The 25644-nt window shown below is 55.6% G+C and overlaps 1 protein-coding gene and 1 pseudogene across 3 annotated transcripts in view; one reads left to right on the top strand and one right to left on the bottom strand.

Annotated features, from left to right (window-relative positions):
* Positions 1-894: 894 nt before the first annotated feature.
* Positions 895-1897, bottom strand: LOC106980505 (40S ribosomal protein S19-like; annotated as a pseudogene).
* Positions 1898-15023: 13126 nt separating this feature from the next.
* The window catches only part of SRCIN1 (SRC kinase signaling inhibitor 1), a 68785-nt gene continuing 58164 nt past the window's right edge, over positions 15024-25644 (top strand). The window contains exon 1 of one of the 3 annotated variants that reach the window (XM_053211800.1): positions 15024-15051. In XM_053211800.1, coding sequence (XP_053067775.1) covers positions 15039-15051 — 13 coding nt within the window. In that variant the 5' untranslated portion in view covers positions 15024-15038. Of the gene's footprint in view, positions 15052-16176; positions 16198-17063; positions 17346-25644 lie in introns of those variants that run through there. The other 2 variants (XM_053211796.1, XM_053211799.1) reach the window with 2 other exon arrangements.

Genomic DNA, 25644 nt, shown 5'->3' with positions numbered 1-25644 from the left:
AGAGAATCCCAAGCAGGCTCCCCGCCATCAGAACAGAGCCTGATGTGTGGCTCGAACCCACGAACTGTGAGATAATGACCTCAGCCAAAATCAGGAGCCAGATGCTTAACCAACTGAGCCACCCAGGTGCCCCTCATTGTAGTTTTAAGTGGCATTTCCCTAATGCCTGATAATGAGGATCTTCCCGTATGTGTATTTGCCTCCCTTGTTTAAGCGGCAGTTCAAAGCTTTTGCCCATTTAAAAAACTGGGTTGTTTGTTTTCTTATTGGGTTTTGAGAGTTCTTTGTATGTTCTGGGTAAGAGTCTTTTATGATATATATGCTAGGCAAATATTCTCTCCCAGTCTGTAGCTCTTCTTTTTGTTTTTGTTTTTTAAAATTTTTTTAACGTTTATTCATTTTTGAGAGAGACAGAGCATGAGCGGGGGAGGGGAAGAGAGGGAGACACAGAATCCAAAGTAGGCTCCAGGCTCTGAGCTGTCAGCACAGTGCCCGATGCAACCTGATGCGGGGCTCTCGAACTCACGAACTGTGAGATCATGATCTGAGCCAAAGTCAGACGCTTAACTAACTGAACCACCCAGGCGCCCCATCTTCTTTTTGTTCTTTAAACAGTATCTTTGATACAGCAAAAATCCTTAGTACTGATGAAATCCAATATTTCAATTTTTTTTATGGTGTTGTTATCTCAGAAATCTTTGCCTAACCCAAGGTCACAAAGATTTTCTCCTATATGTTTTCTGCTAGAAATGTTATACTTTTAGGCTTCTGTTTAGGTTTAGTATCCACTTTGTGTTAATTTTTGTACAGTGGTGTGAGTTATTTTGTTTTATTTGGAACATAGATATTCATTTCAACAAACGAAAAGACTATCCTTTTCCCACTAGACTGCCTTTGCATCTTTGTTGAAAATCAAAGACCATATTGATGGACCTGATGCAGGCTCGAACCCACGAACTGTAAGATCATGACCTGAACTGAAGTCAGACGCTTAACCGACTGAGCTACCCAGGTGCCCCTCAACAGGGCTCTATCTTGATTACTGTAGCTTTTAACAGTCTTGAAATTAAGTAGTGTAAGTCCTTCAGCTTGGTGGTTTTTTCCTTCCACAGACAAAGCAACTTACTAACCCAGAATTTGTTCTAATGCTTCTTCTTCTTCTTTCTTATTTTGAGGGAGAGAGAGTACACGAGCAGGGGGAGAGGCAGAGAGAGAGAAGAAAGAAGATCCTAAGCAGGCTCCATGCCCTCAGTGGAGAGCCCAATGTGGGGCTTGATCCCACGAACCGTGAGAGATCATGACCTGAGCCTCAATCAAGAGTCGGTTGCGTAACTGACGGAGCCACCCAGGCACCCCTGTTCTAGTGCTTCTTGTTTGCCGTTGCCAACTGTCTGAAGATTCTGCCCAGATCTCTCTGTCCCTGAGGTGTTAGCTCGTGGCCCCCATCTTGGTCCTTCTCCACCATTTTCAGCCCCTCCAGGGCTTGAAGGATGCCGTGGGCCACATTCTTGGAGCCTTAGCTGAAGTGGCTGGGCATGACGCTGTTTGTCTGTTGGCCCCCATAGATCTTGGTCATGGATCCAACTTGGTGCAGCCAGAGAGATACTCTGTGGAAATGCTCATGTGTGGAACCAGTTCTTATCATAAGGAGCAAGCTCTTGATGCTTGGGCAGCTTGACAGTGTCTGCCCATTTAGGAAAGTTTCAGCTTCCCAAACTTTTTGAGAAAGGCTGCTGGAGCTCTGAAGAACCCCTGAAGGTTCACGTCTTTTGCAGTAACTCCAGCCATATGTGGCCTCAGTGCTGACAGCCAGGGGATAGGGTCTTCCAGCTACCTGCCCCCACCTTCTTTTGCAAAGTTATTTTGGCTATTCTAAGTCCATTGAATTTCCACAAGAATTTTAGAATCAGCTTTTCAATTTCTACCAAAAAAAAGCTGCTGGCAATTTGACTGGGATTGTGTTGAATTTATAGATCAGCTTGGGGAGAAGTGATCTTGACTATTGAATGTGCTGATCCATGAGCATAGTATAGCTCCTCATTTACTGAGGTCTCTAAGCAATGTTTTGTAGTTTCCAGTGCGCAGGTCTTATACATTCTTTGTCATTCTTTCCCCTAAGTAATTCATATTTTTAAAGTTGATTTATTTATTTTGAGAAAGAGAGAGAGAGAAAGAGTGGGCACATGTGAGTAGGGGAGGGGCAGAGAGAGAGAGAGGGAGAGAGAGAATCCCAAGCTGACTCTCACAAGCCATGAGATCATGACCTGAGCCGAAATCAAGAGTCAGATGCTTAACTGGCTGAGCCACCCTGGCGCCCCTAAGTAGTTCATATTTCAGAAATATAATTGATTGTATATCTTGATCTTATAATCTTGCTAAACACACACGTTAGTTCTAATAGCTATTTTTTAGGTTCCATCAGATTTTCCACATGAAAATCCATGCCATCTTTGAATAAAGACAGTGTTACCTCTTCCTCTCAGTTCTGGATGCCCTTTTACCCTTGCCTTAGTGCCCTGAGCTAGAACCTCAGTACAATGTTGAATAGGGATGATGAGAGTAACATACTTGCCTTGCTCCTGACATTAATAGGAAATCTACGGTTCTTCTACAAAAATTCACACTTTTAGGGACTCCCTCTATGGCATCATGGATTCCTCTTCTCTGTTGGATTTTGCCGTCAGTATAGTCTAATATGCTTTAAAACTCTAGGATATTTTTTCTCTTTTAAAGGGGTTTTTGAGGATGGAGTGGTAAACAGATGTGCTAAAGGAGCCTTCTTGAATCGGAGGTACAGTGTTAGGGTTTTGCCAGGCAAGTGTGACCACAAAAGACAGAGGGTAAGAAGTTAAGATGATCTGATAAAGCAGAGACCCTGGGCTGAAGAAGAGAAGAGAATGAAGACAGAAGGGGGCTGACAGATGGGAAAATCATCTCAGGGTCAGTTGACTGGGGATTGAAAAACAGTTGTCTGAAGAAGAGTTGAACCAAAGGAGCAGAAGGTGAGTTCAGAACAGAAAATGGGAGCACGTATAGGTGGTGACAGTGTCCAGGATGGGAACAAGGGTGTGGGCAGAGGAGAACGTGAATTGGCATACAAAGGTTGTAGAATGGAGATGCTTTTAGAGTTACCCAGGGTGCATTAGGAATTGGGATGCGAAGAGGTTTCAACAAATGCGAAGCAGGGCTGGGAGGTCAGTGGACAACAGTCATGAGGGAGAGTGGCAGAGGTGGATGGAGCAGGAGCTTTTGCAAGAAAGTGACAGAGGGGCGTCCGGGTGTCTCAGTCAGTTAAGCATCCGACTTCAGCTCAGGACAAGATCTCGCAGTTCATGAGTTCAAGCCCCACGTTGGGCTCTGAGCTGGCAGCTCAGAGCCTGGAGCCTGCTTCAGATTCTGTGTCTCCCTCTCTCTTGGCCCCTCCCTGACTTGTGCTCCGTCTCTCAAAAATAAATAGGCATTTTTAAAAATTAAACAAACAAAAAAAAGTAACGGAGTGATGTTCTGGAAGCAGCAATGGGGAGCTAGGAAGGACCTGACTCTTATCTCCTGACCCTTGGTGCCGTCCCAAGAAGGGGCCACAAAAGCAGCAACGACCCAGGGAGGTGCAAGAGTTGTCCCCCCCAGGTTTTGGGCCAGTTCCTCTACCTCTGGTTACACTTGGGGATTGGAGTTTAGCCCTGGCCTGCAGCCCAGTGACTGGAGGGCAAGGTGTGGCCCATGGCTTGGAGGTAGAGAAGAGCTGTGGACTTGGATTCCTTGGGCAAGTCATTTTGCTTTTCTGAGCCTCAGTTTTACCAACTCTAAAATGGGATGTTAGACTGAGCCTGGGTGGTTCAGTCAGTTAAACGTCCGTCTCTTGGTTTTGTCTCAGGTCGTGATCTCACGGTTCGTGAGTTTGAGCCCCCGCGCTGGGCTCTGTGCTGACAGCGCGGAGCCTGCTTGGGATCCTCCCTTTTCCTCTCTCTCTGCCCTTTCCCTGCTCTCTCTCTCTCTCTCAAAGTAAATAAATAAATTAAAAAAAATAAAATAAAATGGGATTTTATACACACAGAGGATTAAATTGAATAAAATAATATCCCAAGTGCTTAAGAATGGCTCCGACTACGATTATTTTGAATTCCTAGGGTCAGACTCTGCTTTTCCTGTCCCTCGGTAGGAGTTTCCCGATTTTGGCCCGAAGCCTGACAGACGAATCTGTCCATCCCCTTGAAAGCGAAGAGCTGGGACCCTCCTCCTCAGGGCTGCATAAGGGCCTTGAACGTGTTCCCTGAACCTCGGGGCTCTTATAACCCCGGAGATTCTTGCCTCAGATCCAGGGTCGGGAGGCTGGGCAGCCCCCAGTCTGCAACCGAACAAGGAGCAGAGGCTGTAGGTCCTGGGAAGGGAGGAAACAGGAAGCAAAGTGTGCACCTATCACCAGCCACCACGAGCAGGGGAGGAAGGGGCTTCACTGGCGTCAACCCGGTTGGAGCGGGGTGGGGGGGGGCGCCCACCTGGGAGGCTGGCAGTGACCTAATACACGGCGGGCTACTCCGCGAAGCAGCTCCCCGTTCTTCCAGATGCAGAGAACATCAGCGACTTGCCCAAGTTCTTGCAGCCAGTAGGTAGGACTTAGTGGGTGCGACTGGAGACTTTCCCTGTGCCGATAGCCCAATCTCCTCTAAACCCTCATCTGGGGGAGCGGGGACTGGCTTCTTTTCTTTCTTTCTTTTTTTTTTTCCAGTGTTTATTTTGGGGGGGAGGGGCAGAAGGAGCGGGGGAGAGACACTTGCTCCTTGGCGAGTCATTTAACTTCTCTGAGGCTCCGTTTTCTGATCTGAGAGTGGCTATCTCATGGGCTTGCTGTGGGCCCTGTAGCCTGGTCCAAGATGGAGACTGAGAGAGGGGTGCAGGTTGGAGCCGGAGTCATTTCTTTGAGAAGGACCCTTGGCTTTTTTCCGGGAGGTAGTGACAGAAGAAGGGGATGGGCTCCGGGGACAGACAGACCTGGATTCTTATCGCACTTACAAGCTGTGGGACCTTAGGGAAGGGACTTATGCTTCCCTTTGCCTCTTTACCCCTGAAACCCAGACTTCAGTTTCCACGTTGATAAAAAGGCGCAAAGCATACCTACCTCTTGGGCTTGCTGAAAGGGTCAAGTGAGGGACTGTTGCAAAGTGCCCATAGTAGGTGATTTGTGAACACGGTGTCCAGATGTCTCCTCCACCAGCCTTGCCAGGAGAATCCCTTGGTGAGCAACCCCCACCCCAACCTTTACCTCTTTAAGCTAGCGGATCGCTAACTTCTGCAGGGAATTCCTTTCTCAGGTTGGTTTCCCCTCCCGCAGTCAGGAGAGGTGCCCCTGCCAGCAAACTGGAGAATGACTTGGTCAGGGTGGCTGGTGGCTCAAAGAGAAGTCTCACTCGTCCTCTGCACCTCCGCCCTTCCCAGGGTGATTTGTCCCTGCCCACAGCGACATGTCCTTTCTGAATCGTGTAAGTTAAAAGCCTCCCTGGGCACCTGCAGGCGCCCCCCCACCCCCACCCTTCCTAGCTGGGCATTCACCATAACACTCCTTCTCCAATGCTAGTACCCCTCTGCCCAGCCTCTCTTGCTGCCCTGGTCAGCCCTCGACCTCCCAGCCACAGTGACTGCAGCACCCCCCACCCCCAGCACACCCCTTGGCTGGGAACACCCTCCGCCCCAGCAAAAGTTTTGCTCGCCTTTCAAGGCCCGACTCAGATATCAGTCGTCTCTCCCCTAACTAAAGCTCTCCCAGAGCCCTTTCCCTGCAGGACTAACTGCTCCCTCCTCAGTGCTCCACCCCCAGGCTAGCCAGGCACAATGCTCCGGGGCAGTGGGATGGTGTCCACAAATCACAGCTGTTCTGCTCCTGCTCCTCTGGGAAGAGGGCAGATGTGGCTGGTCTCTTGTCCCATCCTGTCCAGGAGTCTGGACACGTGCTCAGGGCCCTTCAGGGTCCCCTGTGCAAACGTTCCCAGCCCCCATCTGGGCTCTGAGCCCCAGAGGTAGCAGGTGTACCCCTCATCCGGCACGGAGGTTCTGGCTCCGCCCCCCTTGGCTCTAGGCAAAGCTATAGTACAGATGGGAATGTCGAAAATATCCGTGACATATTCCAAACTGGCCTACTTTCCTATCACGAGAGAGTCTGGGACTGAGACGGGCGAGGACACGTGAGATGGGAGTTTGGGACCTCTTCCCACCTCTGTCTTCCTCTCTCAGCTCAGTTGTTAGACAGGAGAGGGATTTGCAGCCTCACCCAGCAGTGCCCCCACCCCTGCTCTGCAGCTGCGCACTGGAGGTGTTGGTGGGGAGGGTGGCGTGGGGGTGTAAGGGGTCTGGCGGAAGTTGGTGAAGGAACCAAGGCCAGGTCCTGTCGTGGGAATCCTCCAGCCCCAGGAAGGCAGTGGAGGTCATGTCATTGGACTTGGGGGCTGAAGGCTTGGGTTCCAGCCCTGCTTCACCTGTGAAGCCTCGGGCAAGTGTCTTCACTTCTCTGGGCTTTGGTTTCCTCATCTGCAAAATGGGCTCCTCGTGATCTGATCCTTGCTTTGCCCTCCTTGGCTTGGTTATGGGGTTGCCATGAAGACCGCAAAGCTCTGGACCCTGACTTATTGGTCCAGCTTCCAGGTTTCTCACCCAGGTGGGGCTGTGCCCTTGCACGCAGGTCACCAGCTCCAGCCCTCTGCCTCCCAGCAGGCCTGGCCGGGCCACCACCCTTAATGCTGGTTTAATGCTCTCTGAGTAGGAAGTCACCCACAGTCCGGCCTGCTGCCAGGCCCTCATCACCCCTCTTGCAACTGGCAGGAAGTTCACACTCAGAGCTGATCTCAGTCTCTCTTTCTGACATGGAACGCCTGGAGGGTTCTGGCTTGTCTCCTCCTTCACCCCAAAAGTGATCGTTGTTTCAGTTCCTGCCTTTTCACGATGGACGCATCATCCTTCTCTGTTTCTCGCGGTGGACAGGGTCCTTGGGACATTTCCTAACTCTGATGAGGCTGGATTTCTTTCTCCTTTCAGGTGCCTTGTCCAATTTGGGATTCTATGGGTGTGTGGGGGGGTGGGGAGTGGGGCGGGGCGGGGTGTGTGGAGAATGTCTGCCTCAGTTTCCCCAGCTGGCACACAACTAGAGAAATAAGTGAGTCAATTGGGAAAGATCGGTTGCTATGGATCCATTAAGTGGGGCAAGAACAGAAATAATGGTTCATATTTAAAACACTTATTGTGCACACACCCTCCTGCAGTTAGTGCACTTCTAGGAATTTATTCTACAGATATGCTCACATTGTGTGAACTGAAATAATTACCAGGATATCTCTTGCACCGGACGTGGCCCAAATATCCATCAACAGGGCACCTTTATTTTACTTCGTTATAGGTTTCATTTTTAAGTTATCTCTACACCCAGCATGGGGCTCGAACTTACAACCCCAAGATCAAGAGTCGCAATGCTCCACCGACTGAGCCAGCCAGGCGCCCCAACGGGGCACCTTTATATGCTCTGGTGCAAACAACGTCCGGTTTATATCATTGAGTGTATCTCCCCTGCTGCTGTGTGGGTAAGAGAACACAAAGAAAATGCTGGTGAGCACATGGGCAAGCCCTGAAAGGCCAAAGAAAGTGGAAATGGTGTTTGCTTCTGGTTGCTGGACCTGGGTACCTGTGGGGCCAGAGGCCGTGGTGGGGAACCTGGTTTTCCGCTCTATTTCCTTTTGTACCTTTTGAATTTTGTATCACTTGCAAATAGGACTTCCTACTCAAAAAATAAGTCAAATTAACTTTTTTCCACTCCTGGAAGTCTTGTATGTCACTAATTTTTGGTCCCCAGTGGTTATTGCTGCGATCAGAACCCCCCCGGAGAAGGAGGGTAAAGCCAGGGGTAGGACAGGGAGTGGTATGGAGACCGGGGAACTATCTTGGGACAGAGGGTGAAGCCCAGAAGGCCTGGCATAGAAGAGGTAGACGTGGGCAAGTAGCCACAGGAGAGGCCCAGAAGGGTCGGGACAGTAGACTTCCCAGAATCCACGCAGCGCGGACACTCTGGAGGGTGGAGAAGACGGAAGAGACCAAGAGGACCGAAGCTCTGCCTGCAGGGAGGAGATGGACGGCCCCAAATGAAGCTAAGTGGGTTATGAAAGCCCAGGGCAGAGGAAACTGCAGCTAGAATGCGTTTGCATGTGAGGAGGGCAGGGGTCGGGAAGGCTTTATGCTGAGGAAATGGAATTTGAGCCACTAGAATTGGGAATCGGGTGTCAACAGGTGCAGAAGAAGGAAAGATAGCCCTTGGTGGGGACAGTATGGGCAAAGGCTGGCGTGCGAAGGGAAGATACAGAGGACGCGTGCACACACGCAAGCACGTGTGTGTGTGTGTGTGTGTGTGTGTGTGTGGTGTTGCGGGAGGTAGCCAGAGATAAGGCTGGAAAGATTTAGGGGACAGATCTTGGAGGGCCTCGAATGCCAAGCTAGGACATTTATTGAGTATGTCAGGCATTCTCCCCTGAGGTGAATGGATCCTTAGGGCAGTGCTTCTCGAACTCTCTGAGGGTGAAAGACCTTTTTATTGTTGTCTTTCAATTTCCAATGGGCTGTGAACCCACATTTAAAAAAATATAGTGAAAGGGCGCCTGGGTGGCTCAGTGGGTGAAGCTTCTGACTTTTCAGTTCCGGTCATGATCTCATGGTTCGTGGGTTCGAGCCCCACATCAGGCTCTTGCTGACAGCTTGGAGCCTGGAGCCTGCTTCCGATTCTGTGTCTCCCTCTCTCTCTCTCTGCCCCCACCCCCACTCATGTTCTGTCTCCTCTCAAAACTAAATAAACATTAGAGGTGCCTGGGTGGCTTAGTGGGTGAAGCTTCTGACTTTTCAGTTCCGGTCATGATCTCATGGTTTGTGGGCTCGAGCCGCACATCAGGCTCTGTGCTGACAGCTCAGAGCCTGGAGCCTCTTCAGATTCTGTGTCTTTCTCTCGCTGACCCTCCCCCGCTCACACTCTGTCTCCCTCTGTCTCTCAAAAATAAATAAACATTAAAAAAATTAAAAGAAATAAACATTAAAAAAAATTAAAAAAATATATATAGCAAAAATGACCCTGTGCTAGGATGTTGTGGGAATGTCAAATCCCTGTAAAAGTTTCTCCACACTTATTCTCTATTTCTGTACTCCTCTTGTGAACCAGTGGCCACACTGGTCTGTGGCCAACACTTTGAGTACCTTGCCCTGGGGGTCCTTGGAGGGGCTACAGAGGTCAGGGAGATCCACAGTTGTTTTTTTTTTTGGTGGATGTGCGTGTATATTCATTTCTGGAGGGAGAGGGCACAGAACTTTTGTCAGGACCTCGACGGTTAAGGTCCTCAAAGGACACAATCCCCTGTGTAGGGGGTCATCACTGAAGGCCTTTGAGTGGAAAGCTCTGGTGGGGCAGAAAATGTGCCTGATTCATCCTGGGACCCCTCCCTACCTCACCAGCACCCGGAGCAGCCCGCCCCGGGGTCTCGCAGTGGAGAGAAGATTGGAGGAGGTTCCGGAGAGCAGGGGGCCCATTTAGAGGGTGATTAAAATCATCAATGGGAAGGAAAACCAGACAGCTTTTTAAAACTGTGTTTGGGGGCGCCTGGGTGGCTCAGTCGGTTAAGCGGCCGCCTTCGGCTCAGGTCATGATCTCGCGGTCCGTGAGTTCGAGCCCCGCGTCGGGCTCTGTGCTGACAGCTCAGAGCCTGGAGCCTGTTTCAGATTCTGTGTCTCCCTCTCTCTGACCCTCCCCTGTTCATGCTCTGTCTCTCCTTGTCTCAAAAATAAATAAAATGTTAAAAATAAATAAATAAAATAAAATAAAATAAAATAAAATAAAATAAAATAAAACTGTGTTTGGAGCAAGAAGGTCAGGGAGGGGTGGGTCTACGGCTTCGGGCGGAAGGCACTGGCACCTTAATATGGGAAGGTAGCTCCTCAGGACCCAACCGTGAGATCGTGCTGCCTGCCGGGCAAGCAAGATCCTGAAAGGGAGCCTCTCTTGGGGTGGGAGCCGGGCAGAGGAGGAGGCTTCGGGGATGCAGTCTGGGTCCAGAAAACAGCATCCTGGGGTCCCGCAAACATCTTCTGAGGTGTCAGGGGCCCGGGGCATCAGGAAAGGCCAGGACTCATGGGGGCACCAACTCCTGTGTCCAACAAAGATAGACGCTGCAGGTGGGTGGATGGAACGAACTCCCTGGAAGATCCCTACTTCCATTATTACCTTTTATTTTATTTTTTTTTTTTGAGGTGGAATTCGGTAGCATTTAGCGCATTCGGCCTGTTGTGCAACCGTCACCTCCACTGAGTTCTGAAACATTTCCTCACCCCCAAAGGAAACCACATACTCATCAAGCCGTTGCTCTCCGCGCCTTCCTCCTCCTCCAACCAAATCTCAATGGACGTACCTACTCTGAATATTTCACACAGACAGAATCATGCGATATGTGACCATGTGTATCTGGCTTCTTTCCCTTAGCCCATGTTCAGGGGCCGTCCAGCTTGAAGCCGGTCTTAGCACCTCACTCCCTTCTAGGGATGGGTAGTATTCCGTTGCATGAATAGATCACACATTGTGTAGCCGTTCATCCATTGAAGGACCATTAGGCTGTTGGGCCGTGTGGTAGTTCTGTGTTTAACTCTCTGAGGAATTGCCATACTGTTTTCCATAGTGGCTGAACGATTTTTCCTTCCCACCAGCAACGTGTGGGAGGGTTCCGCCTACTTTTACGATTAAACAGGTGGTTGCTCTAACCTTGGAAGGCAGGGAGCTGGCTTCCGGGGTGCCAGCATGGGTAAAATAGGTCAGGATGATACCTGCGTCCTTCCCCACCCTAGGCTTATAAGGCTAGTCGGCAGGTCTGGGAGGCTGCTGGCTGGAGTGGGGGCGTGGGAGGGTGTCCTTCCGTTTCGACCGAGGCATGTAGGTCAGATGGTGAAATCTAAAGCCTCAAAACCACGCTGGGTGTGGTCCTGCAGGAGTGGGGCTTGTGGTCCACCTGGGTCCACTGGTGACTTGCCAGTGAAGCTGCATTAGCAGGCAAAGCCGTAAGCTGGGAAAACCAGAGGATAGTCCCCTCCACCCGCCGCTCCCCTCCCCGAGCCCGCCCCATTGGTTCTCAAAGTGGGGCCCAGACCAGCAGCAGCCGCTCTTGGAAACTTGTTAGAAATGCGAATTCCCAGGCCCTTCTTCAAAGTTACTGAATCAGAAACTTCAGGAATGGGCCCTAGCAGCCCTCCAGGGATTCCGATCCTCACTTCAGTGTAAGAACCACTGCCCGACCCTGAGGGGGAGCCCTAGTTAACGAGGGGGACTCCGCGCTCCAGTCTGATGGCAGAGATAGGGCCCCTGTCGGCCCTCTGACAGGGAAGACAGAGACCTGTGCTCAGAAAACTGCCAATCAGAGGGACATGTAGGCTTCTCTTCTTTGGCTTGAGGTGGCTGCAGTCAGGACCCCAGAGGACCCCCCTCCCACATTCTCTCTCCATTCTTCCGAAAGTGGGTTTGATGTGCTAATGAGGGCATCAATTATGGAGCGTCATTAGCATTCATTACAATAAGAAGCTGGAGAGGGGGACCACAGGGACTGAAGGACAGTCTTTTGAAACCTGCTATTCACTCCTCTCCTATAGGGTGGGAGGGGGAATGGGAGGGCCAGGAATGCGAGAGGTGACATTTAGGGGCTCTCAGGCGCTAGGCTGTGGTCCGAAGGGCGCATGCCTGGGGCAGAGGGAAGGCCCTCCTCCTCCTCCCGTCCCCTTCCCATGCCAGCTTCTGCACCGGACGCCAGGTCACTGCCCCTGGTCACTCTTTCTCCAGAACAGGGTCATATCACAGTTCCCTCACTGCCTGCAGGCCACCGTTGATGGAGTGTGGATGGTCCAAACCGGGTGGGGGGACCCTGACATGCCCTGGTTGGACAATAGCCCCGCTGGCAAGGGGCTTTCTCTAGGATCAGGGATGGGGGTTCCACGGTGGCCGAGCGAGCAGTCCAGCATATTGCAGCCATGATTTCCACATCATCCTTTTCCCTGTGCCTTTCGCTAGAGGCCCATGTGCCCCTCTCTGCCCACCCCTGGTCCCATCTCCCTCTTTCCGCCCAGATGTTTGTGCCGGTGTACTCCCCGTTCTGATTGTGCCTTGGGGAAGGAGAGGCCAAGAATCCTCACCTCTAGCGTGCTCCCCCATAACCTCCCTCCTGCAGCTTCCCGGAAACAGGCAAGGGGGCTGCGTGCAGTGTGTGAGAAGGGCAAGGTGGGCGGTTAAACTGCCGTTTGCGCCCTCAAACATGCCAGCGGTCCCTTCCCCACCAAGAGCAGTGCCAGAGATGCAGGGGAGGAGGGCCAGAGGGAAGTTACTTGTTGAGGAATGAGAGTGGGGGTGGGGTAGCACCTGAGGCATCTCAGGTGGAGGCAGCTGGCATATTGGTTGTGCCCAGGCACCGTGCCAACTTACAGGAGCAGCTCTCGTCTCTCGGCTAGAGAAATAATGCCTGTGTTGCTCTGCCCCTGATCACAGGTGATGGCTTCTCCAGCCTTTTCCTTACCCCGGGAGACTCTGCCTTGGAGATGATTGGGGTGGGGGGGGCACCTCTCTTCCCTGCAGAGGATCTCATGGGGTCAATGCCATCTGCCCTCTGGCTCACTGGGGGGCCTCAGGGTCTTTGTTTCTGTTCAGAAGCTGTATCTTTTCTCATCCCTCCGTGGGACCCAGCTGCCCTGCATTGGGTGGGTGTGGATGAAGCAGTTGGGGGAATAGGGGGTCAAATGGACTTGCAGCTCTACAGATGATCAGGAATGTTAAGGATTTGTCTTTAAAAAGCAAACTACAGGGGCGCCCAGGTGGCTCAGTCGGTTGAGCGTCCAACTTCGGCTCAGGTCATGATCTCACAGTTCGTGGGTTCGAGCCTGCTTTCTTGCTCAGAGCCTGGAGCCTGCTTCGGATTCTGTGTCTCCTTCTCTCGTTGCCCCTCCCCCGCTCACGCTCTGTCTCACTCTGTTTCTCAAAAATAAATAAACGTTAAAAAAATTTTTTTTAATAAAAAATAAAAAGTAAACTACAGGGGCATCTGGGTGGCTCAGTTGGTTAAGTGTCCGACTTCAGCTCAGGTCATGATCTCATGGTTTGTGGGTTCATGGGTTTGAGCCCCGCGTCGGGCTGTGTGCTGACAGCTCAGAGCCTGGAGCCTGCTTCAGATTCTGTGTCTCCTCCTCTCTCTGCCCCTCCCCTGCTCACGCTCTGTGTCTCTCTCTCTCAAAAATAAATAAGCATTTAAAAAAATTTAGAAAGTGAGCTACACAGGGGCGCCTGGGTGGCTCGGTTGGTTGAACGTCCGACTTGGAAGTCGGCTCAGGTCATGGCCTCTCGGTTCATGATTTTGAGCCTTTGAGCCCCACATCGGGCTCACTGCTGTCAGCACAGAACCCGCTTCGGATCCTCTGTCCCCCTTCTCTGCCCCTCCCCCCACTCATGCTGTCTTTCTCTCTCTCCAAGAAAAAAAAGAAAAACAAAAAGTGAGCTACACAAATAAAAAAATAAGATCTGGATCTGATTTAAGCTCCTTTCTATGGAAGAGCTCCTTATGACGCAGGAGGTCACCTTAGGGTGGGGAAAGCATTGTCCTGCTGATGCCTTTGGAACTGTTCCCAGTCTCTGGGGGGCTGGTTCACAGAACCTCTCCCCCCCAGTCTCCATGTGACGGGGCAAGCATCTTTCCAGTCATCATCCAGGGCTAATGCCCAGTTCCTTAACCTGGACATACCTGTGTGTCTTAACCTTCAGATACATCCCTGAGCCCAGATCTCTTCCATCCACTGAGGCTGCCCCTGCTTCTGGCAGTCCATAGGGTTAGGAGGTGGTGGTGGTGATAGAAACGAGGCTGGGAGCTTTGGAGTCAGGCAGATCCGGGTTTGAATGTCAGCGTTGCTACTCTTAGATCGGGCTAGTGGCTGTTGCTCTCTGAGCCTTAACTCTTAATCTCTGAAATGGGGCTGAGAATGCCCACTTCCGCAGGGTTGTTGAGAGGGTCAAATTAGAGACTGTGAGTAAAGCACTTGCTGAGTCCTTTCTCCTTAGGTGGGCACAAAGTGGGGCAGGGAAGAGACCCTGCCTCAGGGGGAACCCCACAGGGAGAGGAAGGGCAGAGTCTGTATAGTTGAGTCAGAGTCCTGAACGGAGGAACAGAAGCTAGAGGCCCCAGGCTGCAGGCTCTGAGAGGCTGGGGGGGGGGGGGGGGGGGCGGTGTCCAAGCAGCTGGGGGGAAGCCACCCCTCCTCGCACTGCCCCCTCCCCTACACAGGGCCTGCTGCCTCCCATGCCCATCCTGGGCAGACAGCCAGGCAGGGAGCTGGCTGAGTGCCCACGGTGTGCTCAGCGGCCAAAAGATGGGCACCGTCCAGTTGGCAGAGGGAGAGGCAGCTGGCCCAGGATGGGAGAAGTCAGGGTGCCGACTGGGGTCGTGTGCCCAGACGGTGTGTCCGAGACACCGCTCTTGGCTGCTCTCCTGAGCTATCCTGCTGGAGCTGGGAAGGCCCTCCCCTCACCCCCCACCTCCTGCCCTGGCCCTACCACCTAAGTTACGGCAACTGGAGATTAATCTGTAAGGGGCATTTGACACTAGCCCCTAGCCAGGCTTGTGGCTGGCTCAGGGGCAGGCCTGCGGGCCGGGCAGGAAAATGGGAGAGCCTAGATTAAGGTTGCAACCGGGTAGACCAGGAAGTGGGGAAACCGGTTTGTCATTTGGGCCACTTGGGGTGGGGTCTTCTCTCCTGCCTCTCTGCCTGGCGTGCTACAGTGAAGAGGTGTACTGTGTCCCTTTTCTGCTCCATCTAAACTGGCTTTGGGAATGCCAGGAGTAAACAAAAGGGGCAGGGGACTCAGTCCACCTTCCCCTCCCCAAGAGAAGCTTGGGAGAGGAGGGACAGGACAGAGAACAAGAGGGAGAGAGGAAGCAAGTAACCAGAACAGGAGGAAGGGTCAGGGTCAGGGTCAGGGTCAGGGTCTGTGCCAGTCTGAGCTGGAGAAGTCTATGGAGCCAACAGGTAGGCCAGGGTGGGACAGGGAGGGGGTGGGAGTCGAGCGGGGGCGGGGCAGAGCTGGTGCTCTTCAGGCTGCCTTGGAAGTGGCAGTGGCATCTCCAAGAGAGGTGTGAGAAGGGGCTCGAGCGCCCGGCTTGGGGGTCCTACTTGACAGATGAGCAGACTCCCCTCCCTCCCGGCACGGGCCTCTGCAGTTCCAGCAGATGCCTGCAGGAGGGGCCGCAACCGGAGCTGGGGGCAAGGAGACAGCCCAGCAGGGGGCGCCGGGGGACTGGGTGCCTGCGGCAGAGCGGTGTCTAAGGCGCGGGGGAGGGGGGTGTCCCGGTCGAGGCAGAGGAGGGTCCAGACTCTTCCCGCATCGGGCAGCTGTGGCTTCCGGAGGTCACCTTGGCTGAAAAGTGGCCCCCGAGTCCCCGCGCTCCGCCTTTGCCTCCCTGCCCGGTCCCTCCCCAGATGCTTTTCCCACCCAAGGCGTGCCAGGGTTGGAGACCGAGAAGTCCCCCACCCTCGAGGTGCACCCCTCTCCTCCGAGGCCGGTCCCGGGCCTCAGGGATTCATCTCTATCGTGGCGAGAGGATTGCATGGGGTGGGAGAAGCAGGTGGAGCGGGGAGGGGAGCGTGAGCGCGCCCCGCACCCCCGGCCCGGCCGCGCGCCGCGGGATCCCGCCGCGCAGCTGGAGGGAGCGAGGCGCAGCGCCCCCTCCCCTCCTCCGCTCCCCGCCACCCGGGGCGGCCCTTTGTACGTTCCGGCCACACGCGGGTGCCCGCGCCGCGCGCGCTCCCGCCCGCAGTGACACACCCGCGCCGGCCCGCGCGCGCGCCCCCCCACACATACACACACACATACACACACACTCGCTCTCGCACACTCGGTGACACGCCCGCGCGCGCGCGCACCCACACGCCCGGCCGCCGGCGCCCTCCCAGCTGGTCCATCCCGGCGGGGCCCGCGCCCCCGGCCCGCCCGCCTGGCACCGCGCCCCGGGGCTGGGGCCGAGCGAGGAGCCCGCGAGGCGGCGAGAGGGCGAGCGCCAGGCAGGCCGGCCCGGGGCCCCCGCCCCCCGCGCCCCCGCCCGATGGGGAACGCTCCGTCCCAAGGCATGTCCCTGTCTCTCTCCTCCCTAATGTGCCTCCATGCTTAAGTGGAAGGTATTTCTGTTTTCTTTGTGTGTTTTCCCTTCGGCCGGGGGCGGGGGCGGCGGCCGGGCCGGGGAGGCGGCGGCCGGTGGGGCGAGGGATGCTCGGGGCGCAGGTGTTGGGGGGGCAGGGGACCGCGGCTTGCGGGCTTGGGAGACGGACCCGGGCGACAGGAGTCCTGGGACCAGAGGGGGTCAGGGATTGGCGAGGCTGGAGACCGAGCGGGGAGGGCCTCGTGATGCCCGGGGGAGGGGGCCCGAGGGGTGAAAATTTAAAGGGGTACGTGTGGAGGGAGGAGGGGTGGAGAGAAGGAAGGGGGATGGACGGTGAGGGGAGTGGGGGAGGGGAGTGGTCCATCCCTGGTGGAGGAAGAGGAGAATGCAGGGGACGTGAAGGGGACGGAGAAGTGGGGGGACCCTCAAAGGCCTCTCTTTCCCCCAGGTCCCAGAATGGGGTGAACACACTTGGACGGTGGTGGTAGGCGCTTTGCGCCAGCCCCCCAGGGAAGGAAGGGGATGAGTGCATTCTGGGGTTGGCTGTGTTGCCAGGATACAAGCCTGTATTCCCCCCGCCCCCCTCGAGGCCCTAGCCCTAGAGACCTTAGAGCCTAGGCAGCAGTTGCTGAAACTGGGGACCAGCTCCCCGCTCAGCTGGCGGGTAGGGAGGGGCCATAAGAGGGAGTGGCTGGGGGGAGGGGCTATTTGATCTTAAGCCCTCCCCCTGCGGAGGCCAGAGGGCAGGGGAGGGCGCCCCCAGCTGGGGAGAGCATCCGGGGTGAGTGAGGAGGTAGGGACCTATGGGGGCTGAGGGGCAGAGGGCGGGGATGGGGAGGGACGCGCCATAGCCCCCCCTCCCCTCCCACGCACCCCCCTGCTACGTCAGAAGCTCCCGGGCCAGCTCCGAGTCCTGTCGGTGGGGGCAGCAGGATGCTGGTGGAAGCAGAGGGGGCCGGCCGGGTGCCTCCGCAGCTCGGCTGGCAGGGCCCGGCGGGGCGTGTGCGGCTGCTAGTGCTAGCCCCCCCGCCCCACCCCTCCCCATGCAGCCCTGGCAGTGCCTCCGGCGCTTTGCCCTGGCCTGGTGGGAGAGGACAGCCGAGGGCAGCGCGCGATCTCCCAGGGAGGAGGCCGGACCGAGGGACCCCGGGGGCCGAGGGGAGCCAGGTGAGCATGAACAGGGATTGTGCAAGGAGGAGGTCCCTGACTGTTTTTCCCCCTCTCCAAATACTATGGAAGCAGGAGGTCCTGCAGCCCCCAACTTTAAGGGAAGTGTTTTTTCCCAGTGGCGGGGAGGGGGGGGGCACCTGACTGAGGCGTTTCAGGAGATGTTGGAGCTACGGTTGTTTGGGGGGAAGGGGAAACAGATGAGGATTGGCGGTGGGGGATAGCTGACCAGACTTCAGGCTTGTGGGTCTGAATGTTGCTTGGTGGGGGGTTTGAGCACTTTGCGGGGTAGGATACCTTATTCCAGACTCTGGCTATCTTAGTCTGGGTGACCTTGAGCCTATTGCTTTGCTTTCTAACTTCGTGCCTCAGTTTCTCTCATTCCCGTCCCTATCCTTCTTGCTGGTTTTAAAGAATGGATGATGCATTTGGTGGAGACTGTCACTATGAAAATGTGAGGCTCTGTCATTATTGGTGGCAGCTGTCATGGTGGGGTGGTTTTTCTGGCGTGGTTAGGCGTGTGTATGTATGTGGGGGGCAGTTTGGGTTTATGCGTGGGGGGGTGGCTGGTTCTGGTTGGTGTTGGGGCCACTGTGAGCAAGTGTCAAGGCCTGGCATTCACACAGGAAGGAGGACTCCAGGGGAGCTAAGAGTTGTTGGGCTAGAGACTTAGCTGGTGGCCTGGTGTAGAAGTAAGGCTTGGGGGTGAGGGCTCTGGGCATAAGGGGAGGGGGTTGCGAGAATAAGACCCCCCCTCCACCCAGATTGCCTGGCACCCAGGCACCATTGGCAGCGAGTGCAAAGGCTTTGCCCTGGCTTCTTGCCACCATGCCTTGGGGACAAGAGGGTCTTTGTCCAGTGCCCCCCCCCCCAACCCGCACCCCGTTCCTTCCGCCCTTACCATGATGGCTGATTCTCTGTGATGACCCTCAGGGCTCGAATGGAGACGTGGGTCCCCCATGTGCTCTGGGGATCTGGAAGAAGCAACTGTGGTCCTTGGGCAGTGCCGAGTGGAGAAGGGGGAAGTCTCCTAGGGGAAGGATCCCTGGGAATGAGCCATCGGGAGCCCTACCTCCACCTCAGGCCTTCTGCTTGCCTCCTTGCTTAATGGGGGGAGGGTCGGGTGGAGGGGGGGAGGACTCTGGGGTCTTCATGGTCTGATTCCTGCCGGGCTCCAGGTTTCTCAGAGATGTACAAGGTGCAGCATTGGGTGCTGGGATGCAGAGCCTTAGATGCTCTCTCTTTCACTCTTTGGCCAAGGACCCACCCTGGAAAAAGGGTTTAATTAGAACCATTGATTCCTTCTTTGGCTGCGGGCATTGATCTCAATGGTGTGGTCAGAGCTGGGGGTGGGGGGTGGCATGGCTGCTGTCTGCCCAGTGCCAACTGGGCTCTCTCTGACAAAACCTAAGCTTAGGAGGGAGGGGGCTGGGCTCTTTAAAGTAGCGGGTCTATTTGAGCCCCACCCCCACCCCAGGTGAGGTCTTTGGGGGAAGAAGGGTGCTGGGGTTGAGGATTTGAACAGCGGGAGGGGTGTTTGGGGCTCAGGATCATCCTGAGTGGTGGGCCTGGGGCTCTGGAATGGATGGGCAGCTGTGGGTGGGTGGGATCCTGTGAAGAGGAGTCAGGAGATGACAGGGGGCCTGTGGGCGCTGGGCAGGCAGAGAGTTCAGGGGAAAGACCGAGGGCTTGCCATGAAAGCTTCTCTTTCGAGGAATCCCAAGCACTTATCTCCTCCAGCCCTGGCAAGGAGATCCAATTTCTTCTTTTACTTGTGTCCTCAAGGCACAGAGAGGGACAGGGACTGCTTCAGAGGCCCAGCAGGCCTGGGTGTGGCCTTTGAGCCTGGCTTCCTGACCGAGTGGCCCCTGCCTAGGCACAGAGAGCTGAGGGTGAGGCTTCTGGCGGCCTCGAGTCTGGTCTCTGGACTTGGTGGGAGGTGGGGGACAGCTTGTGCCCCCCAAGCCCCGGCGGCCTGCCGTGGGTGGGCTGGTGCAGGTGCAGGCTTCAATGAGCCACTCAGATGCTCTTTGAAGAATCCCTTGTTGGCTTCCTAGGGCCCATTCGAGCAAAGATAATAAAAATCTGGCCGTCAGCGGGTTTGAGGGCTGCACTCGCTTCCCCTTCTTTCATTCCCAGCTCTGAAAAGCAGAGATGAAGGCTTTGGATTTGGCTGCTGCCCCGAGGGAGAGAGGGAGGGAGGGAGGGAGGGAGGGAGGCAGAGGAGGAGGGACTGATTTCCTGGCAGCCCCTGGAATCGCTGGGGAGGTGGGCAGAGGGGCAGGGGCCTGGTCCCCAACTCCTGCCAGACAGCCTCCAGGCCTCGATGGGGCTCCTATGCCTGATACCCAGGCCCCAGCTTTGTCCTTCAGTCCAGAGGCCGGGAGCCCTCCCTCTCTGCTCCGCTGCTCCCACCATCCCCACCCTCCCCTCTCGGCTCTGCCCTTCAGTCTGCCCCCCTTCCTCCCCTGCCTCCCCTCTCTCTACCCCTCAGTTTCTCCTGCTCTGCACTTCACTCTCTCTCTCTCTCCCCACCTTGTCTCCCCTTTCCTCACTCTGTCTGCCCCCTCCCATCTGTTTGCCTTCCTCCCCCCAGCATTGGTCCTGCTTTCTAGGACTGTCTGGAAGGTTGAGAAGCCAAGTTGGGGGTGGGGTGGGGTGGAGGGCGGCCGCAGCCATTGGAGGGACAGGCCTGGGTTGACTATTATGGTCTGTCAGGTGCCATAGTTATCAGAGTCCGAGCGGAAGGGGCTGCTGAGCACTTAGAGATGTGTGTGTAGTGAAGGGCGCTGTCCCCCTCCCCGCACCACAGCGGGCACCTTGCCCTGACACTGGGCTTCAGACACTCCAGTTCTCCTGCCGCCTTCTGCTGCTTGGCTGCCGGAAACCAGCGCCTCTGGCTTCAGGCCCCTCTGCCCCTCTAGCCACACGCGGCCCCAGGCATCGCTGCCGCCCTTGTCCACTCTTCCCTTCACTGCCACCACCGTTTCCAGGCTCAGAGGTGGGAAGGGAAGGGTCTGAGAAGCCCTTCGCCCTATCCCTGCCCCTCACCCCCAGTCTCTGGTAGGCCTTCCAGGAGCCCCATTTAGGCCCTGTGCCCTCTTTGCCATCTTGTCCACCTCCCATATAAAGGACAAGACCCTCCGGAAAGAGCACTAGACTCTGAGTAAAGACACCTCGTTCCCATTCTTCCTCAGCACCCAAATGTCCCAGTGACCTTGAGCAAGTCCCTGCCTGGTGCGGGCCGCTTTCCTCACCTGTGAAATGAGGGGGCGTGGGCTGGATCATCTCCAAGGTCTCTTCTGACATTCCGTGGATGTTGTGTCTCTCTTCTGGGTGATTTGCATATGCTTTGCATATATTAATGGTGCCTGCTTGAAGGGGGAAGGTGCCACCCACAAGGACCAGAGTCCCACCCACCATTCCCACTTCCCTTGCCCATTGGTCCATGCTTTCACTGCTAGAATCTCCCAGGGGACGGAAGCTGAGGCCTGAGCATTCCCCGGGGAGGTGGGTCTGGACCCTCAGCTCCAGACATGCCCAAGGTAGGATGGGGGGTAGCCCTAATGGAGGGGATCCCTACCCTCATCACTCCTGCTACCAAAGACCCAAACAGGGAAGCCAAGGGCTGTGTGACTTTATCACAGTTGCCTGTGGCTACCGTGGGGTGTGTGAAACCCCACTGAAGCTGGCTTGGGGGCCTCCCTTCTCCATTCTCAGGGCCTGAGCACCCGCTAGATGCTAAGGCGCTTAGCTAGGTGTACCAATTCCTCCTCTCGCTTCAGCTACCATCCACAGCCCAGGGCTGGTCATTCCGTCTTGTACTCCTGCCCACTTCTGCTCAGGCCCCTGGGCTCTGGGTATGTGTGGGTTGGAACTTGGGCCTGAGAGCTGGTCACTGAGGGAGCACTCATTCATTGCATATCTGGGCCCTGCCTAGTTACCACACCAAAGGTGAAGCCCCGTGCTCCCTATAAGGGTTACAGATGTCATCAGGGAGAGAGAATCTGCTGCCCCGGGTTCTGTCCCCACCTCCATCAGCCCAGCAGCTCTCTTGAGGACTGCCCCCAGGGCCACCTCCCCTGACACTTGGCCTGTGCCCTGTGTCTGGTGTGGGCCAGTGTCATGGGTCCCAGCCTCCAGTCCTGCTTCTGTTGCTCTGCCCCCTAAAATGCCCATCACCTGGGGCAAGACTGGGGTAAAAATTGGCAGCCTGGAGAAGGTAATGTCGGGTGACCGAGTAAGGGGGAGGACATCTGAAGACAGAGCAAAGATGTGCTCCACGGCCAAGGAGGACTGAGCCAGAGGAAATGGAGCAAGAGGGATCAAGGTTAGATTTAGTCTTAGCGAGAGGACGTCCCAGGGGGCAGATTAGTTTCTGACCATGGGATTGCTGGGAAGATTAAGTGAAATCGTAGATGAAAATGTCCAACACATAGCCCGATACGTATTAAACACTCAGTAAATGGCGTGGGGGGAGAGAACAGATGTTTCTGAAACCGGCAAAGACCCTCCCCTAACCTTGAGACTCAGGCTTTTGTAGGGGATGAGGAGTTGGAGGGACAGTTCCCAGAAGAGCTGTTTCTCCCACGCTCAGGCTCCTTTTCCACCAACGCACCCCTCCTGCCTCACGCATGCCCTGGGCTCAGGGCCCAGCCACCCTGGCATACCCTGGCCTCATCCTCTCTGCCGCAGGTGGGCAAACAGAAGGGTTTGAGGGCGAGAAAAATGTACTTCTACCCTTCCCCCAATCTTTGCCCAGGACAGCTTGAAAGGAAACAGGCCCACGCTGTAGTAGGAGGAATAGAGGTTAGGAAAGAAAACCTCCCAGAGTGTGAAGGGGGGGCGGTACTGTAAGGTGGGGAGCTCCGGTGGTGTTTTGCATCTTTGACCTCAGTGATAGGTGTGTGTGAGCATGAGTGGGCTGATGTCGTACCTAGGGGCAGGGGACTGGTTGGCATGACCTTTGAGATGACCTTTGGGCCATCCTGAGGAGCTTGATAGATCCAGTTTAACTTCCTGTGGCTGTTGTGGTTGGCAAAGTACAGGGGTCCATGATGGAGAGGGGTCCAGACCTGCTGGGGAGGAGAAGGGGACAGGGTAGTCACTCTTTAATCCCCCAGGGCAGAGAGGTGACGGGCTGTGTGAACAGCAAGCATTGGACCAGTATCAGGTTGCCTGCCTTCCCTGCTGCTGTGTGACATTAGGCGAGTTAGTTGCCCACTCTGGTCTTCAGTGTCCTTGGTATGGGAAGAGAGGGTGGAACCAGAGAATCTCTAAGGTCTCTTCCAGCTGTCACAAGTTCTAGCTACTTCCTCTCCCCTGAGATAATACATGCCTCGCCACAGAGAGGGTGGGAAGAATATTTCCGAGCTCCAGCGAAACCGGGTAAAATGGAGATTTGGCCCAGGAGAGCATTGGCACAAGCGCTTGAGCGCGGGCACACCGCCCCCCCCCCCCCTTGCAAACAGTCCCTCATTCTCCAAAGGCACATTGTGCCTAAGTCTACCCTCTCAGCCCGGCGGATGGATAAGGGAGCGGCTAGAAGATTCAGCCATCTGAGTCATAAACTCAGTTTTCTGCTCATCCCAGCAGAACTCACTCCATTCCATTCGGAGACTTGAATCCAGTCCGGATTTTCCTTCGCAGAGGCCCTACCCGCGGGTGGCTCCTCTCCCCCACAGCCTTTTTCTGGTTCCGGGTGGCCTCCGCCACCTGGCCCAGTTGACTGCATGTCCCGGTATGGAATCACGGAAGACCGGGAGGGAGTTGGGTTTTTCCGCAAGCCTGCCTGCCTCACCTCTGCAAACATCCTCAACCCAGCACACCGGCTTCTTTTCCGCCCCAGCTACAGAGCTTGCTGGAGCCCTCAGACCCAGAGACCCCAACCGAGAAGTCCAGACCCAGAGACCCCTGTGGAGACGCCCTAGCTAGAGCTGTTTGTGCCGAGCAGGCTCCCCACACCCCCAGGGCCTGTGATAATTGCAGACACAGCGGGCATCTGTGGCGTCACCCTAGGCCCCAGCGTCTGCCTCATTGGGGAAGAATTAATGATTCCATCTCATTGGGAAGGCATTCCACGGCTCACTGAAGCCTTTTCAGAGGAAGACTCAGCGCTCTGCCTGCTCTCCTGGGCTGTCCCCTGCCCACTTCGCTCCCCCCCCTCCTGCTTCCTCCCCCCCCAGGGCTAGGCTGGCCTGATGAGTCCCCATTCCCCTCCCAGCCACTTTGTAAGTAAAAGTTAGGGCTCTGCGGAAAAGTGAGGGCCTTTAGGACTGACATAGACTCTCACCTTGCCAGCCCCCTGACTTTCAAGACTCTCCCTAACGTGGGTGCTCGGGGGGATTTCTGGAAGTTAAAAGAAGGCTAAGGGGTGAAAGGCTCCCTGGAGCCTCTTCCGTGGGGGAGGAGGGAGAGCAGGAAAGGGGCCCCTGGAGGGCCAGAAGTCACTTAAAGATGAAGCCCAAGAGATCCTGATCCAGCTCCTGTGGAACCCAACAGCTCACCCCCCCCTCCCTTGGTCCCTCCCTGACCGCTCTGCAGCCCGGAGTTAGAATCTTCTGCCTCCTAGGATGGCAGGAAGAGGACGAGGCAGGAAGAGACTGGAGCAAAACCTTCTCTTCCACTTGTTGTCCTTAAGAAATAACTTATACTGTAGCATGGCATGGAAGGAGGGGAGACAGCCAAAGCCTGAGAAGGACAGAAGGGAGCCAGCTTGGCTCAGGGGTCAAGAGCTCAGGCTCTAGAGTCAGACCCATGTGTGTGGTTTGGGACAAGTCATTTTGCCTCTGAAGCCCACTTTCTTTCCTCATCTGTAAATTGAGGCCGATGACAGTGGTTTCCTCACAGGGTGGGGACCAGGATTAAATGAAGTAACTTAGGTAACCTTCCTAGCACATTGTAAACCTTCACCAAATAGTAATTTCTTTGTCTTCATATTCCTCAAGTCCAAGGGGGACTTCTCTTCCTGGAGGAAGGGGCGTACATGAGGAAACCTCTTTAGTTTTTTTCTAAAACCCAGATCCTCACCTCAGCTTATCTGGGACTGGGTCCCCAGAGCTGCCACTCAAGGCTGGTGGTGGGAAGGAAGATAGGCCTCCTGGGTCTTCACTCCCCTGCCCCACCCTGCGCCCTCTGTCCATCCGTCCCTTCCACGAGCGACCCCCCACCCCCACCCCACTGCCTTGTCCAGGAAGCCCTCTGGGGCTAGATCCCTACGCGAACATTCTTGATTTCTTCCCTCAGTCAATGTCCCAGCATCTGGGTCCAACAGCTGTTTCTCCCTGGGATGCCTGCGTCTTGGGTAATCGGTGGGAAAATTGGAACCATGAGATTGGCAGGGGGCTCTGAGCACTCTTGCAGCCAGACGTGATGCGGGTATGGATGGGTCTGAGCCAGCCAAGGGAAGGCTGTGCCCGAGAGGGTGCCCGGCCGCAGTGTCTTGGGGGGGGGGGGCGGTCTGAATGCCGCGTGCCCCGGGAGGAAAGGCAATAGACAGGTATCAGAGCAGGAGGGGAATAGGGTGCCGTTAGGAGGGTGCAGGATGGGAGGGCCGCAGCCGCGAGGGACCTCTAGGAGAGGGCCTGCACCCTGGGCGTTGGGTGGGTGTGGAGGCAGGGGTTAGGTGTAGAGCTTCAGGCAGTTTGAAGCAGGGGTGCCATTCCCCGCCACACAGCCCTCAGCAGAGTGCGAGTGTGTGAGTGCTTGTTGGGTGTGAAATGCCTCTGTTTCCTCCTTTGCAGGCAGAGGAGGGAGCCCTTCCTCAGGGTTGGGGGGTGAGTGGAGCAGATGGGGGTCTCGGGCTGAGAGAGGGCTGTCAGCAAGGCAATGACGGCAGGCCCCTCTGACTGTGAACCCACCAGCCTTCCAACCGGGGGGTGACCTTGGTGGGGAGACACAGATGGGCGCTCCAAGGTGCTGTCATGGGGATCTTATGTGGGCACTCCAGTAAAAAGCCTGCCTCTGCTTCTAGGAGGAGAACCAGGCCTGGCTTGTTGGCTGTCTGTCCTGGGGCCCTCCTTCTGAGGACCTCATGTTTTCTGTGTTGTCCTGCTGTCTGTCCTCTTGTCTGTCTCCCACCAGTGTCTCTGCCCCTTCAGCCCCTGCTCTTCCTCCAACACCCAATCTCTATCCCGCCTGCCCCCCGGCCCCCAGTGACCCCTAAAGGCACAGCTCCTAAGGCTATGCCTTGCCCTGTCCCTGCCCCCCTCCACCCCCATGGCCCAAGGCCCCTGCCCTGGCCCATCCCATGTTGGGAGCCCCACCCTGGGCCCCTTGCTCTCTCCAACTCCTCCCCTCT

Source organism: Acinonyx jubatus, chromosome E1 (assembly GCF_027475565.1).
Source record: "Acinonyx jubatus isolate Ajub_Pintada_27869175 chromosome E1, VMU_Ajub_asm_v1.0, whole genome shotgun sequence".
In the NCBI taxonomy this organism is placed as follows: Eukaryota; Metazoa; Chordata; class Mammalia; order Carnivora; family Felidae; genus Acinonyx; species Acinonyx jubatus.
Note: the sequence above shows the minus strand (reverse complement) of the source record. Positions and strands in the feature narration are given on the sequence as shown.